This window comes from Pan paniscus, chromosome 1 (assembly GCF_029289425.2).
Source record: "Pan paniscus chromosome 1, NHGRI_mPanPan1-v2.0_pri, whole genome shotgun sequence".
In the NCBI taxonomy this organism is placed as follows: Eukaryota; Metazoa; Chordata; class Mammalia; order Primates; family Hominidae; genus Pan; species Pan paniscus.
In genome coordinates, this window is record NC_073249.2 from 88,520,919 (window position 1) to 88,536,612 (window position 15,694).

The 15,694-nt window shown below is 42.1% G+C and overlaps 1 protein-coding gene across 4 annotated transcripts in view; it reads right to left on the minus strand.

Moving 5' to 3' along the window:
* SDHC (succinate dehydrogenase complex subunit C) overlaps positions 1-15,694 on the minus strand; it is a 50,741-nt gene that overhangs the window by 29,515 nt on the left and 5,532 nt on the right. For 2 of the 4 annotated variants that reach the window (XM_003811822.6, XM_008964207.5), the window contains exons 2-3: positions 9,690-9,746; positions 5,183-5,284 (exon numbers count right to left, since the gene is read on the minus strand). In XM_003811822.6, the coding sequence (XP_003811870.1) occupies positions 5,183-5,284; positions 9,690-9,746 (159 nt within the window). The remainder of the gene's footprint in view (positions 1-5,182; positions 5,285-9,689; positions 9,747-15,694) is intronic. The other 2 variants (XM_008964205.6, XM_008964209.5) reach the window with 1 other exon arrangement.

The following is a 15,694-nucleotide window of genomic DNA, read 5'->3' on the forward strand; positions in this document are numbered from 1 at the left end:
GCCTGTAATCCCAGCACTTTGGGAGGCTGAGGCAGGTGGATCATGAGGTCAAGAGATCAAGACCATCCTGACCGACATGGTGAAACCCCGTCTCTACTAAAAATACAAAAATTAGTTGGGCGCGGTGGCGCATGCCTGTAGTCCCAGCTACTTGGGGGCTGAGGCAGGAATATCGCTTGAACCTGGGAGGTGAAGGTTGCAATGAGCTGAGACTGCGCCACTGCACTCCAGCCTGGCGACAGAGCGAGACTCCGTCTTTAAAAAAAAAAAAAAAAAAAAAAGTTAAACATAGAGTTACCATATGATGCAATAATTCTACTCCTAGGTATATACCCAAGAGAAATGAAACATCTGTGCACACAAAAACTTATACACAAATAAATGGTCATAGCAGCATCATTTCTAATAGCCAAAAAGTGGAAACAGCTCAAACGTCCATCAATTTATAAATGGGAAAATAAAACACTGTATGTACATACAATGAAATATTATTCAGCCATAAAAAGGAAGGAAGCACTGATATACGCTAAAACATGGATGAACGCTGAAAACATTATGGTAAGTAAAAGAAGTCAGTCACAAAGGACCACATATTTTATGATTACATTTAAATGAAATGTTCAGAATAGGTAAGTTTATAAGATGGAAAGTAAATAACTGATTGTCTAGAGCTGGGAGGGACAAACGATTGGTGGTGATGGCTAAGAAATGTAGTGTTTCTTTCTGGAGTGATGAAAACATTCTAAAATTGGCTGGGCATGGTGGCTCATGCCTATAATCCCAGCACTTTGGGAGGCCAAGGCAGGCAGATCACCTGAGGTCAGGAGTTCAAGACCAGCCTGGCCAACACAGTGAAACCCCCGTCTCTACTAAAAACACAAAAATTAGTCAGGCATGGTGATGCACATCTGTAATCCCAGCTACTTGGGAGGCTGAGGCAGGAGATCACTTGAACACAGAAGGCAGAGGTTGCAGTAAACCGAGATCATGCCACTGTACTCCAGCCTGGGCGACAGAGCGAGACTCCATCTCAAAAAAAAAAAAAAAGGAAAGAAAAAGAAAATATTCTAAAATTGTGGTGATGGCTGAACAACTCTGCATTTAACAAAAGCCACTAAACTGTATGCTTTCAATGTGTGAACCGTATGGTATACAAATTGTATTTCAAAAAGGAAAATATGAATGTTAATTCAGCTAGTAAAGGCTCAGGAGGAAATTAGGAACATGTTACTGAAAACTTGTGGAAAGGGGATCCTTGTTACATAGGGCAGAAAGTTTAGCAGAATTATGTCCCACGATAATGTGGAAAGCAGAATCTACTGAAGTGGCAACCTGATTTCTTTTTGCTCTTTATAGTAAAATGTGAAAGGAAAGAAACAGACTGAGGGAAGAGCTGTTAAATAAAAAGCAAGCTGAGCATGGTGGCTTACAGCTGTAACCCCAACACTTTGGGAGAAAAAGGTGAGAGGATCGCTTGAGCTCAGGAGTTCAAGACCAGCCTGGGTAATATATTGAGACAGTCTTTACAAAAAATTAAAAACTAGCCAGGTGTGGTGGCATGCACCTGTAGTCCCAGCTACTCAGGAGGCTGAGTCAGGAAGATCACTTGAGCCCAGGAGTTCAAGGTTACAACGAGCTATGATCACACCACTACTACACTCCAGCCTGGGTGGCACAGTGAAACCCTGTCTCTTAAATAAAACAAACAAACAAACAAAAAAACAGGACTTAATGATTTGGGAAATTCTCAGCCTTCCCAGCAAAAATACTAAAATTAAGATATTCACTGTTGCCAGGCGCGGTGGCTCATGCCTGTAATCCCAGCACTTTGGGAGGCCAGGGCGGGCAGATCACGAGGTCAGGAGCTCAAGACCAGTCTAGCCAACATAGCGAAACCCCGTCTCTACGAAAAATACAAAAAATTAGCCAGGTATGGTGGCGTGCGCCTGTAATCCCAGCTACTTGGGAGGCTGAGGCAGGAGAATCGCGTGAACCAGGGAGGCGGGGGTTACAGTGAGCCGAGACTGCGCCACTGCATTGCAGCCCTGGCAATAGTGTAAGACTCTGTCTCAGAAAAAAAAAAAGAAAAGATATTCACTGTCAAGGCCTGGCACAGTGGTTCACACATAATCCCAGCACTTCAGGAGGCCAAGGCAGGCAGATCACTTGAGCCCAGGAGCTTGAGACCAGCCTGGGCAACATGGTTTTATAGAGATGGTGATACACCATCTCTATAAAAAAATACAAAAATTAGCTGGGCGTGGTGACATGCAGCTGTAGTCCCAGCTACTCAGGAGGCTGAGGTGGAAGGATTGCTTAAGCCTGGGAGGTGGAGGTTGCACTGAGCCCAGATCGTGCCACTGCACTCCAGCCTGGGTGACTGGGTGAGACTCTGTCTGGACAAAAAAAAAAAAGGATATTCATTGGCAAAAAGAAAAAGCCAGGGTGTGGCCATGTAACCTTATGTTAATACCTGAGAAAGATTGAAAGGGCAGAATATTTAGTCACATAAAAGGCGTTTTGAAATTAAGCATGTTACTAGTAGATCCCCTCAACCATCTCATCAGAAGCCAGAAACAGAGGCGGGATTATTTAGGAACATTCTATAAGGGAACGTCTTGTCTAATGGAGCAAATTCCCATGACACAAGCAGGAGACCCACAAGGTTCTCTTTTTTTTTTTTTTGGAAACAGAGCCCAGGCTGGAGTGCAGTGGCGCCACAACCTCGCAATCTCGGCTCACTGCAACCTCCACCACCCAGGTTCAAGAGATTCTTGTGCCTCAGCCTCCCAAGTAGCTGGGACTACAGGCGCACCACCACACCTGGCTAATTTTTTGTATCTTAGTAGAGACAGGGTTTCACCATGTTGCCCAATCTGGTCTCAAACCCCTGAGCTCAGGCAATTCACCTGCTTTGGTCTCCCAAAGTGCTAGGATTACAGATGTGAGCCATCGCGCCTGGCCTCGACAATGTTCTTAAGAATGTTATACCAACAGAAATACTGCCAGCATAGACTAAAAGTGACAGAGAGAAGATGAAAAGAAGACTGTCATACCCCGAAATTTCTACAGACAAAAAAGAGGCTGTTAAAAATGACTCAGCTGCAAAAGCATGTGTCACCTTTCACAAAGAAGGATAGCGGATGGAGCTATAAGCCCAGAGGGCAAAGCCAATAGCTGCAAAGGATTATTCTCAGGCCTTGAAATCAAATGGTGTTTGCCTGGCTGAATTTCAAACCTGGTTAGAACCAGAGACTCCTTTTTTCCTTCCATTTTCTCACTTTTTGAGCAGGAATGTCTACAGTTGTTATCCTATGTCTGTCCCACCACTGTATTTTGGGAGTATGTAACTTGTTGCTTTAGATTCACAGATGAAGAGAAAATGTTCCTCAAAAGGATTATACCCAGAGCCTCACCCATACCTGGTTCAGATGGGGAGATTTAGATGAAATTTTAAGACTTTGAGATGAGGCTACAGTAGGTTGAAACTTTTGGGGCCACTGCGATGTGGTGAATGTATTTTGTCACGGGACAGACATAAACTTTGAGGGCTAGAGGGTAGACTGTGGTAGGTAAAATGATGCACCCTCCCCTCCAGAGGTGTCAATGTATTAATCCCCAGAACCTGTGAATATATTATATCACAAAAAGAACTTTGCAGATATTATTAAATTAAAGACCTTGAGATGGAGGCATTGTCCTGAAATATTTGGGGAGGTCTAAATATAATGACAAGGGTCTCTTGAAAGGAGAAAAGGGAGGTAGAAGAAGTCAGAGTGATACAAAGTGAGAAGGACTCTGCTATTGCTTGCTTTGAAAATAGAAAAAGAATGCCATAACCCAAGGAATGTGGATGGCCTATAAAAGTTGGAAAAGGCAAGGAGCCTCTGGAAAAGAATGCAGCCCCTGCAAACAACTTAATTTTAGCCTAATGAGACCTGTGTTGTACTTCTAACCTAAAGAATGGTAAGACAATACATCTGTGTTATTTTAAGCCACTAAGTTTGTGAAACTTGTTATAGTAGCAATAGAAAACAAATACAGGGACTGGACGTGATGGCTCATGCCTATAATCCCAACACTTTGGGAGGCCGAGGTGGGTGGATCACTTGTGGCCAGGAGTTTGAGACCAGCCTGGACAACATGGCAAAACCTCATCTCTTACTAAAAGACAAAAATTAGCCGGGCATGGAGGTTCATGTCTGTAATCCCAGCTACTCAGGAGGCTGAGGCACAAGAATCACTTGAACTCAGGAGGTAGGGGTTGCAGTGGGCCTAGATCGCACCACTGCACTCCAGCCTGGGTGACCAAGCGAGACTCTGCCTCAGAAAAATAAAAAAAGAAGAAGAAAACAAATACAGGAATAATACTTGGATATCATCATCATTGCAACTTCTTCTTGTATCATTCAGACATGTTAAGAAGCTGGGAATCTGCTTATTAGCATGTCTGAATAATTTAAGAAGTTGTGGCCGGGCATGGTGGCTCACACTTGTAATCCCAGCACTTTGGGAGGCCGAGGCGGGCGGATCACTAGGTCAAGAGATCAAGACCATCCTGGCCAACCTGGTGAAATCCCATCTCTACTAAAAATACAAAAATTAGCTGGCCGTAGTGGTGCACACCTGTAGCCCCAGCTACTCGGGAGGCTGAGGCAGGAGAATCGCTTGAACCCGGGAGGCAGAGGATGCAGTGAGCTGAGATCGCGCCACTACACTCCAGCCTGGCAACAGAGCAAGACTCTGTCTCAGAAAAAAAAGAAGAAGAAGAATTTGCAAAGTTGCAACTTCTATATAACTTAGCATATATACTATATACCTTCCATATAAAGGTATATGGGAACTCTGTATGTTATTTCTGCAACGTTTATGTAAATTTGAAATTGTTTCAAAAATGTTTTAATTAATGGGAATTATATTTTGACTTACCAGAATTTTCTAAATGGTAGTTTTGCAAAACAGATTACCCTTGTAATGACAAGATAGAATTTAGTCATCTCCACATAAAAAAGGTGTAAGATAATCCTTATGTCATCTCCCTCTACCCTGAAGGGTTCACCTCATGTACATAGCAGTATTTTGGATGAGTAAAAGTGAGGGAAGTATCAAGTAGGCTAAAGATCAACCTTCAGAACTTTCACCCACTACCTCTAGATTCTCTGGCTCCAGAATCCTTCCTTACCTGTAGATAGTGATGTGGGGAGACAGAGGACGGTTTGAACCTATATTCTTATTCCAGAACCGCTCCATCTCTTCTTTGGCCGTGGTTCCCAAAGGAACAGCACTAAAATAAAACCAGACCGTTTGAAAGTAACTAAAAGTAAGCTTGGTTTAATATTTTGCATAACGTTTTATTAAGTCAATATTTTGCAATACCAAGCCAGGCATGGTGGCTCAGGCCTGTAATCTCAGCTCTTTGGGAGGCCGAGGCGGGTGGATCACCCGCAAGTTCGAGACCAGCCTGACCAACATGGAGAAACCTCGTCTCTACTAAAAATACAAATTAGCCAGATGTGGGGGCAGGCGCCTGTAATCCCAGCTACTCGGCAGACTGAGGCAGGAGAATCACTTGAACCCAGGAGGCAGAGGTTGCGGTGAGCCAAGATTGCGCCATCGCACTCAAGCCTGGGCAACAAGAAACTCTCTCTCTCAAAAAAAAAAAAAATTTTGCAGTATCTTTTTAGAAAAGGTTTTGTTAGGGAAGCAGGAGTCTAGGAGAGCCAGAGTGACACTATTTTAAAATCGACTCCATCTTGTTATAGCAACAGAAAACAGAAAATAAAAATAAAAATAAAAATAAAAATAAAATAAAATAATAGGCCGCGCACAGTGGCTCAAGCCTGTAATCCCAGCACTTTGGGAGATCGAGGTGGGTGGATCATGAAGTCAGGAGTTCAAGACCAGCCTGGCCAACATGGTGAAACCCCATCTCTACTAAAAATAGAAAAAAATTAGCCGGGTGTGTTGGCGCAGGCCTGTAATCCCAGCTACCTAGGAGGGTGAGGCAGGAGAATCACTTGAACCCGGGAGGCAGAGGTTGCAGTGAGCCAAGATCACACCATTGCACTCCAGCTTGGGAGACAGAGCAAGACTCCATCTCAAAAAAATAAATAAATAAAATAAATAAACTCCATCTTAAAACTAGCAAGGCACATTCCTTGTCAGTGACAACCCACGGTTCTAACATGTTTACAACTAAGGAAGCAGCTTGGTAATACCTGCAAGGACAAACTCCAACAACAGAAAGTCCAGATGTCCCAATACCCATAACAACATATGCTTTCAAAATAATTATAGTTATGCTTTGATGTACTTACACACTAAAATGTCAAGGACAGTTTTCTTTAAATCAATAGAATAATAAATTCTGTCATGCTGTCTGGTCCCCCGCATGTAGGCACAGCTTAGTTTAGTCCTTACATAGACAAGATCCCTATATAAGGAAAACTTAGGCCAGACATGGTGGCTCACGCCTATAATCCCGGCACTTTGGGAGGCTAAGGTGGGCAGACGGCTTGAGCCCAGAAGTTTGAGACCAGCCTGGGCAACATGGCAAAACCCTGTTTCCACAAAAAATGCAAAGAAAATTTAGCCAAGCATGATGGTCCGAGCCTGCAGTCCCAGTTACTCGGGAGGCTGAGGTGGGAGGATCTCCTGAGCCCAGGGAGGTAGAAGCTGCAGTGAGCTGTGATTGCATCATGGCACTCCACCCTGGGCAACAGAGCAACACTCTACATCAAAATATTTTTAACAATTGGCCAGGTGCGGTGGCTCATGCATGTAATCCCAGGACTTTGAGAGGCTGAGGCAGGCAGATCACAAGGTCAGGAGTTTGAGACTAGCCTGACCAACATTGTAAAACTCCATCTCTATTAAAAATACAAAAATTAGCTAGGCGTGGTGGTGCACACCTGTAATTCTGGCTACTTAGGAGGCTGAGGCAGGAGAATCACTTGAACTCAGGACGTGGAGGTTGCAGTGAGCCCAGATCACGCCACTACACTCCAGCCTGGTCGACAGAACGAGACTCTGTCTCAAAAAAAAAGAAAAAAAAAAAAAATTTAAAAATTAAAATAAAATAAAATAAAACCTTAAAGACCTAAAATATATATACATATTTTTAAAAAAAGAGAGAAAGAGAGAAGAAAAAAAGAAACTCAAAGACAGCATGTTCCCCCACTTGCTTTCTGAGGACACCCTACTATATAATTGAGTAGTTTCTAATAAACTTGCTTCTTTCACTGCACTTTGCTACTCACCTTGAATTCCTTCCTACATGAGATCCAAGAGCCCTCTCTTGGGGTCTGGGTCAAGACCCCTTTTCCAGTAACAGTATGGTGGGCTGGATAAACCCACAGCATTAGGAAAACATGTTCCTCCACTTATCTTATTTTTATACCAACTTTAATTCAGTTAACCTGAATCATCTGATGAGGTCATATCAGATGATAACTCTGCTTTTTTTTTTTTTTATTTTAAGATGGGGTCTCGCTCTGTGGCCAAACTGGAGTGCAGTGGTGCGATCTCGGCTCACTGCAACCTCCGCCTCCTGGATTCAAGTCATCCTCCTGCCTCAGCCTCCTGAGTAGCTGGGACTACAGGCACATGCCACCGCGCCCAGCTAATTTTTGTATTTTCAGTCAAGATGGGGTTTCAGTACGTTGGTTGGTCAGGATGGTCTTGATCTCTTGACCTCGTGATCTGCCTGCCTCGGCCTCGGCCTCCAAAGTGCTGGGATTATAGGCATGGCCACCGTGCCAGGCCGATAACTCTGCTTTCTAAACCCACCCAATACACAGGTCTGGCAATGAAAGCACAACTTCTTGTTGGGTGGCAGGGCAAGTATATTTAAAAAATATTCACATAAATAGATTATGCTTTTCCAGGGCCACAGTTTTATCTCATACATTACCATCTGCTCTCATCTGGCTTTTCAAGATTCCCTTTCAGGTTCTCAAAAATCAAGAACTAGATTCAGCTCGGTACCTCAGTAGTTTCTTGGTTTCCTTTGTCACTGGGCTAGGTTGAAACCAACTATTAAACAGCCATGCTCAGGCTATGCACAATTCTCCATTGCCCCATCCAGGTGATCCTTCTACCTCAGCTTCCCGAGTAGCTGGAACTACAGGTGCACACCACCACACCCAGCTAGTTTTTGTATTTTTTGTAGAGAAGGGGTTTCACCATGTTGCCCAGGCTGGTCTCAAACTCCTGGGCTCAAGCAATCCGCCCACCTCAGCCTCCGAAAGTGCTAGGATTACAGGCATGAGCCACCATGCCCAGCCTACTAAATTGTTGAGGATAGCTGTTTCTTATTTATTTATTTATTGAGACAGGGTATCCCTATGTTACCCAGGCTGGTCTTGACCTCCTGGGCTCAAGGGATCCTCCTGCCTCAGCTTCCCAAAGTGCTGGAATTACAAGTGTGAGCCACCACATCCAATCTCCTTTTTTTAAAAATAGAGATGAGGGGTCTCACTCTACTGCCCAGGCTGGAGTGCAGTGGCATGATCATAGCTCACCGCAACCTTGAACTGCTGGACTCAAGCCATCTTCCTGCCTTAGCCTCCCCATAGCTGGGACTATAGGCACACACCACCACACTCAGCTAATTTTTTATTTTTTAATTTTTTGTAGAGACTGGGTCTCTCTCTGTTGCCCAGGCTGGTCTTGAACTCCTGGCCTCAAGCGATCCTTCTGTGTAGGCCTCCTAAAGTGTTGGGATTACAGGCATGAACCACCATGCCTAGCTGATTATATTTCTATAAAATATATTATTTGGGACAAATGAAAAATCTGAAAATCAACTGTGTATCAGGTAAGAGTTCATCAATGTTAAATTTCCTGAATTTGATAATTATGCTTATATAATTATACTGCATTATGTAAGACAATTTCTTTGTTCTTAGAAGAAATATTTAGAAGTAAATGGTCATGATATTCACAATTTACCCTGAAAGCATTCAGTGAAAATACTAATAATTAAATATGTATTAGGCTGAACTACACTAAATCATTAATATTTTACCAGTTTTGACCTACAAAAATAAAAATTTCATATGGCATAATCTAAAATACAAAAAAGAGTGATAAGCAAACACAATAAAATGTTAACAGTTGGCAAATGTGGGTAAAAGATATGTAGAACTTCATCCTACTATTCGTATAACTTTTCTGAAAGTATAAAATATTTCCAAAATAAAAAGTTTTTAAAAAATAACACAAAGGCAATTGTTGACATCAACAGGCTGAGAATAAATATACAGCATGAAAGTCCAGGTGCAGTGGCTCATGCCTATAATCCCAGCCGAGGCAGGGGGATCGCTTGAGCCCAGGAGTTCAAGACCTGCTTGGGCAAAATGGTGAAATCTCGTCTCTACAAAATATACAAAAAATTAGCCAGGCATGGTGGCACACCACATGCTTGTGGTCCCAGCTACAGGAAGCTGAGGCTACGGCAAGCCCTGATCATACCACTGCACTCTAGCCTGGGCAATAGAGTGAGAGCTTGTCTCAAAAACAAACAAACAACACACATACACACAAACCATAAATAGTCACCACAATTACTTAAGTTTCAGTCAACTGTCTACAACTGCCCACTGTCGTACATACCCATCAAATCTAAGTCAACAATCTATTGCTCTTCCCTAAGGAAAAAAAAATAATCTCTAGACTTAGAAACTTACTTTCTGATACAGAGCTGAGGGCTAAAGTGGGCTCGGAGGCAATGACGACCAACGTGTCTGCAAGATAAGAGAATCAAAAATCAATACACATTTAGAGATCAACTTTAGTATATCAACTTCTCTATTTTTAGGGGTGAAGGGATAGATTAAAAATAAGATATAAAAACAATGACAGTATCAGTGTCCTTGATACCATTTTCTAGTTGAAAAGCTACAACTCCAAGTAACTTGAAAATAATAAGAAATATTACCTAAAAATGCAAAATAAAGTTAATCAAACACAAATAATGCAAAATAAAAGAATAAGAATAATCAGAGTTGGTAATGTTCAACAGAGAAATAGAGAAAGTGATTTTTTAAAAGCTAGGTCTTGGGCCAGGCGTGCTGGCTCACACCTGTAATCCCAGCACTTTGGGAGGCCGAGGCGGGCGGATCACAAGGTCAGGAGATCAAGACCATCCTGGCTAACACGGTGAAACCCCGTCTCTACTAAAAATACAAAAAATTAGCCAGGCGTGGTGGCGCATGCCTGTAATCCCAGCTACTCAGGAGGCTGAGGCGAGAGAATGGTGTGAACCTGGGACATGGAGCTTGCAGTGAGCCAAGATGGTGCCACTGCACTCCAGCCTGGGTGACAGAGCGAGACTCTGTCTCAAAAAAAAAATAAAAGCTAGGTCTTATAGGAGGTGATGTCTAAGAGACGGGGTTAACAAAACAAACAAAAAAACAGAATAAGCCCACTGGTAACTGTGACCATATAGCTTAGCTTTAGCAAAGATCAACTACAAACGGACGAATTTAAAAGGTCAGGCCAGGTGCAGTGGCTCACGCCTGTAATCCCAACACTTTGGGAGGCTGAGGCCAGTGGACTGAGCCTATGTGTTCAATACCGCCTGGACAACATGGTAAAACCCCATCTCTATAAAAAACATGAAAATTAGTTGGGTGTGGTAGTGCACACCTATAATACGAGCTACTCTGGGGGCTGAGGTGGGAGTATCACTTGAGCCCGGGAGGCAGAAGTTGCAACGAGCCAAGATCGCACCACTGCACTCCAGACTGGGTGACAGGGCTAGACCTTGTCTCAAAAAAAAAAACAAAAACAAACAAACAAAAAAAGGTTTAAGAGTACAAGGGGTTTGTGAAGAGAGCATCCTAAATATTAAGCTAGTTCATTTCAGGAACTAACATCAGTCAAACTCCAGATATCCTGAATGAATTTCAAGTCAAAAAGTCTTTCATGTAATTATTATAATGTGCAAAAAAATGGGAATAAAAAAAATTTTTACTGACCCCATGAAAGTTTTCTACTTAAAAATTGCCATTTTTGAAATGTATACATCAGTGCCAGAATTGCTTTTCAAGTCAAAAACTAAGATGTGCCTAGGCATTCTATCTAAGGAGAATTTAACTGATCCAAAGTTTACACGGTACAGGTTGAGCACCCCTACTGTGGAAAATCCAAAATCTGAAACCCTCCATAACTCAAAATGTTTTAAGTGCTGACACGATGCTCAAAAGAAATGCTCACTGGAACATTTTGGATTTCAGCTTAGTGACATGCAACCAGTAAGTATAATGCAAATATTCCAAAATCTGAAAAAAATCAGAAATCCTAAATATTTCTGGTCCCAAGCTTTTCAGAAAAGGGATGTTCATCGTGTACTATGAAAAACACACGACCATTATACCCTTCAGTCACATCATTATATCCTTCAGTCACATCATTGTATCAAATCTTTCCAAAAGCATTTAAGAAGGTAAATAGAGTGAATTTCTGGGACTAAAACTTAAAAACACATTGATTCTACAAAAGTTTATTGCATATCCACTACTTGCAAGGTACTAGGACACAAGATGTCATACAGATCTAATGATCTTCTAAAAAAGCTCATGATGTCCCTCACACCATTGATATTAGATGCACAAACTTTTCAAAAGCTTCATATTAGTACACTAGAAAGGCCCACTATTTGAAGGAAAAAAATCTAACGAACACTTCCTTCTTCAGCTCTTCCCTCTTTCCAGCTTTGAAGGCAAGAGGTGAATACAGACATTGTATACCCAAGGCTCCCAGAAAGAAGTGGGAACAAATCTCTTTTAATCAATTGAATTGTGACTCTGAAGTTGCAGAGCACGCATTCCTCACACCAGGCTAGGCCCAGTCACTCAGCTACCCAGCAAGAGTTTGCAGATGTGGGTTGGAATCTATGGCGTGCCCTCTCTGTCTAGCGCTATTGTTTCCCAGACAAATATCAATGTAAACTTTCTACAAGGCCCTCACAGAAACTAGCTGCACAAATGCCATAACCTTATTTGAAATATGACAAAAGTAATTATCCTTCCCTTTCATGTGAAAACAGGAATTCTGTATTTTTAATTGACAAGCCAGAACTTACAATTTCTAGTTATTGTTGCCCCTTCTAAATGCATTAACATGTCTCCCCAAAATGTAATCATTGCTGAAATCATTTTTGAAACTCTTCTCTGGATTGGGGCAGCAATGGTAATGTAAAAATAACATTGGGAAGTAAAAAATCAAGACTGAAGTCTTAGAATAAGTTGTATAACTTGAGTGAGTCATTGAGCTTCAGCGTTTTCAGTTATAAAATGGGATTGATAATACCTACCTTATTGGTTGCTGAGGGGACTGCACAAGAAAACATACAGGAAAGCATTGTCTAAACTACAATACACCACATATATATGTAAGATATTATCACTGGTCTCCCCAAGGTCTTTAGAATTTGCATCACATTCTTTTTAAAACCCTCAGTGGTGACAAAAATACTCATCCACTGAAAATAAATTTGATTTCTGGAAAAAAAAAGTTATTCAAAGCCAAGTCTATGTGATCAAACTGAATACCATTTTTAGTCCAAAACAAGATGTGACTATAATTTATCTTATTATAGTCATATATTATATGACTGTAATATAATGAGTTTCTAAACTTGATCTGATGGTATACCAAAAAGTTTCATAAATGTCTAGGTAACAGCAACAATAAAATAGATATATAACTTTGAATGACATGATGAATAATAATTTGTATACAAAAGTTCTGGTTAATGATTATTACCACCCAACTACCAAACTAAGTCATCCTTGATTTCTTTTCTTTCACCACCCCCCACCCCATATGTATGCATGGCATCACCCAATCCTATCATTAACAGCTAGGAAAATTCATTCCAATCCATTGCTATAGTCTATATCCTCTTCGTTTCTCACTAGGACTGTAACAAGAGCTCCTGAACTGATCTCCCTCGCACCAATCTCTTACATATCATTCAATAACACCAACACTAATTTACTGAAAAATAAATAAAATAACATGGTTTCATCATTCTCCTGCCTAAAAGTCTTTAACAATTTCCCACTGCTTACAGTATAAGATCCAAACTGTGGGCAAACAACGCACTTCACAACGTGGCCAACTCTCTGGACCTAACCTCCCACAAATTCCTTTCAATCCACTGTAATTCTGCCACACTGAACAATTACATTATGTCCAGCTACAGCAAACCCTCTTTTGACCACATGCCTTTGCTCATGCTGTTCTCTGAATAGAGCCTCCCTCAGAGCCTGTTAAACTCATCCTTCAAAATTCAATTCCTAAGGGCCGGCGTGGTAGCTCATGTCTGTAATCCCAGCACTATGGGAGGCCAAGGTGGGTGGGTCACTTGAGGTCAGGAGGTTGAGACAAGCCTGGCCAACATGGTGAAACCCCACCTCTAGTAAAAATACAAAAATTAGCCAGGCATACTGGCACACCCCTGTAATGCCAGCTACCCGGGTGGCTGAGGTAGGAGAATCACTTGAACCCAGGAGGCAGAGGTTGCAGTGAGCCAAGATCACACCACTGCACTACACCCTGGGCGACAGAGCGAGACTCAGTCTCAAAAAAAAAACCAAAACCAAAAAAAAAAAAAAACCAATTTCTGGATAGCAAGATCACTTCTTCAGCCTTACTTGCTATATCTGCCTTGCTCTCACACTTGTTCATATCTATCAATATTTCTTATGTGGTTTAATAATTAATATATTTATCTCCCTGCTAGACTTTGAGCTCAAACTATCAAAATATTTTGGATCCATAGTACCATAGTACTTTATTTATTTATTTATTTATTTTTTAAGACAGAGTTTCGCTCCTATTGCCCAGGCTGGAGTGCAATGGCGCGATCTCAGCTCACAGCAACCTCCACTTCCCGAGTTCAAGCGATTCTCCTGCCTCAGTCTTCTGAGTAGCTGGGATTACAGGCATGTGCCTCCAAACCTAGCTAATTTTGTTTCTGTTTTTTGTTTGTTTTTGAAATGGAGTTTTGCTCTTGTCACCCAGGCTGGAGTGCAACAGCACGATCTTGGCTCACTGCAACCTCCGCCTCCCAGGTTCAAGTGATTCTCCTGCCTCGGCCTCCCAGGTAGCTGGGATTACCAGCACCCACAGGCACCCACAACCACGCCCAGCAAATTTTTGTATTTTTAGTAGAGACGAGGTTTCTCCATGTTGGTCAGGCTGGTCTTGAACTCCTGACCTCAGGTGATCCTCCCGCCTCGGCCTCCCAAAGTGCTGGCATTACAGGCATGAGCCACTGCACCTGGCCTTGGATCCATAGTACCTATAATAATGTCTGACACAAAGAAAAAGGTTAAAAAAAAATAAAAATAACAAAATAAAAAGGTTTGTGAATGAATATGCTTATTTTAAAAAGCAGTTTCATAAATTGAGAGTTAAACCTTAATATTTAGGGGCATTTCACATACGGCATTTAATACAATGAGTACTGGCCAGATAGTTAATGACTCTTGGTGACTTTGTGTTTAAGGAGCATGAACATTATTACATGATAAGCTAAGAAGCCTAGCTGTCCTTAGCTTAGTTCTCTAACTCCTTGGCCTTGGCAAGTCATTCCTTGACTGAGTGCCAATGGTTTGTGTTACTTGGCTGGTTGTTCATCTCTAGCTGGTCCCTGAACTGTTTAGAGAACATACAAAATAGAGAGCGTATATTCAAAAGCCATGACAATACAATACTCTGATAACTAATAATTCTTAATTAGCCAAGCATAAACATATTTATATGCGGGGGAGGGGGAAGGGGAAGAAGTTGGTCAAAGGATACAAAATGTCAGTTAGAAGGGAGGAATAAGTTCAAGAGATCTATTGTATAACACAGTACAATTTTTTTTTTTTTGAGATGGAGTCTTGCTCTGTTGCCCAGGCTGGAGTGCAGTAGCACGATCTCAGCTCACTGCAAGCTCCGCCTCCCAGGTTCAAACGATTCTCCTGCCTTAGCCTCCCGAGTAGCTGGGACGACAGGCGCGCACCATCACACCCGGCTAATTTTTGTATTTTTAGTAGAGAGGGGGTTTCATCATGTTGGCCAGGATGGTCTTGATCTCCTGACCTTGTGATCTGACAGCCTCGGCCTCCCAAAGTGCTGGGATTACAGGCATGAGCCACCATGCCCGGCCACAATTGTTATTACTATGTTATTATGTTGTTACATTGGCCCGGCGCGGTGGCTTATGCCTGGCTTGGTGGCTGATGCCTGGCTCAGCTGGATCACCTGAGGTCAGGAGTTCAAGACCAGCCTGATCAACATGGTGAAACCCCGTCTCTACTAAAAATACAAAATTAGCCTGGCATGGTGGCACGTGCCTGTAGTCCTAGCTACTTGGGAGGCTGAGCCAGGAGAATCGCTTGAACCCGGGAGGCAGAGGTTACAGTGAGCTGAGATCGCGCCACTGCACTCCAGCCTGGGCGACAGGGTGAGACTCTGTCTCAAAAAAAAAAAAAAAACCACACACACACACACACACACACACACACACACACACACACACACACAAAACCAAGGCATTGCATACTTGAAAATCACTAATAGATTTCAAGTGTTCCCCCACAAAGATGTAATGCATATGTCAATAGCTCCACAATGTACACATATTTCAAAACATCGTGTTGTACACCATATATACAATTTTTATTTGCCAATT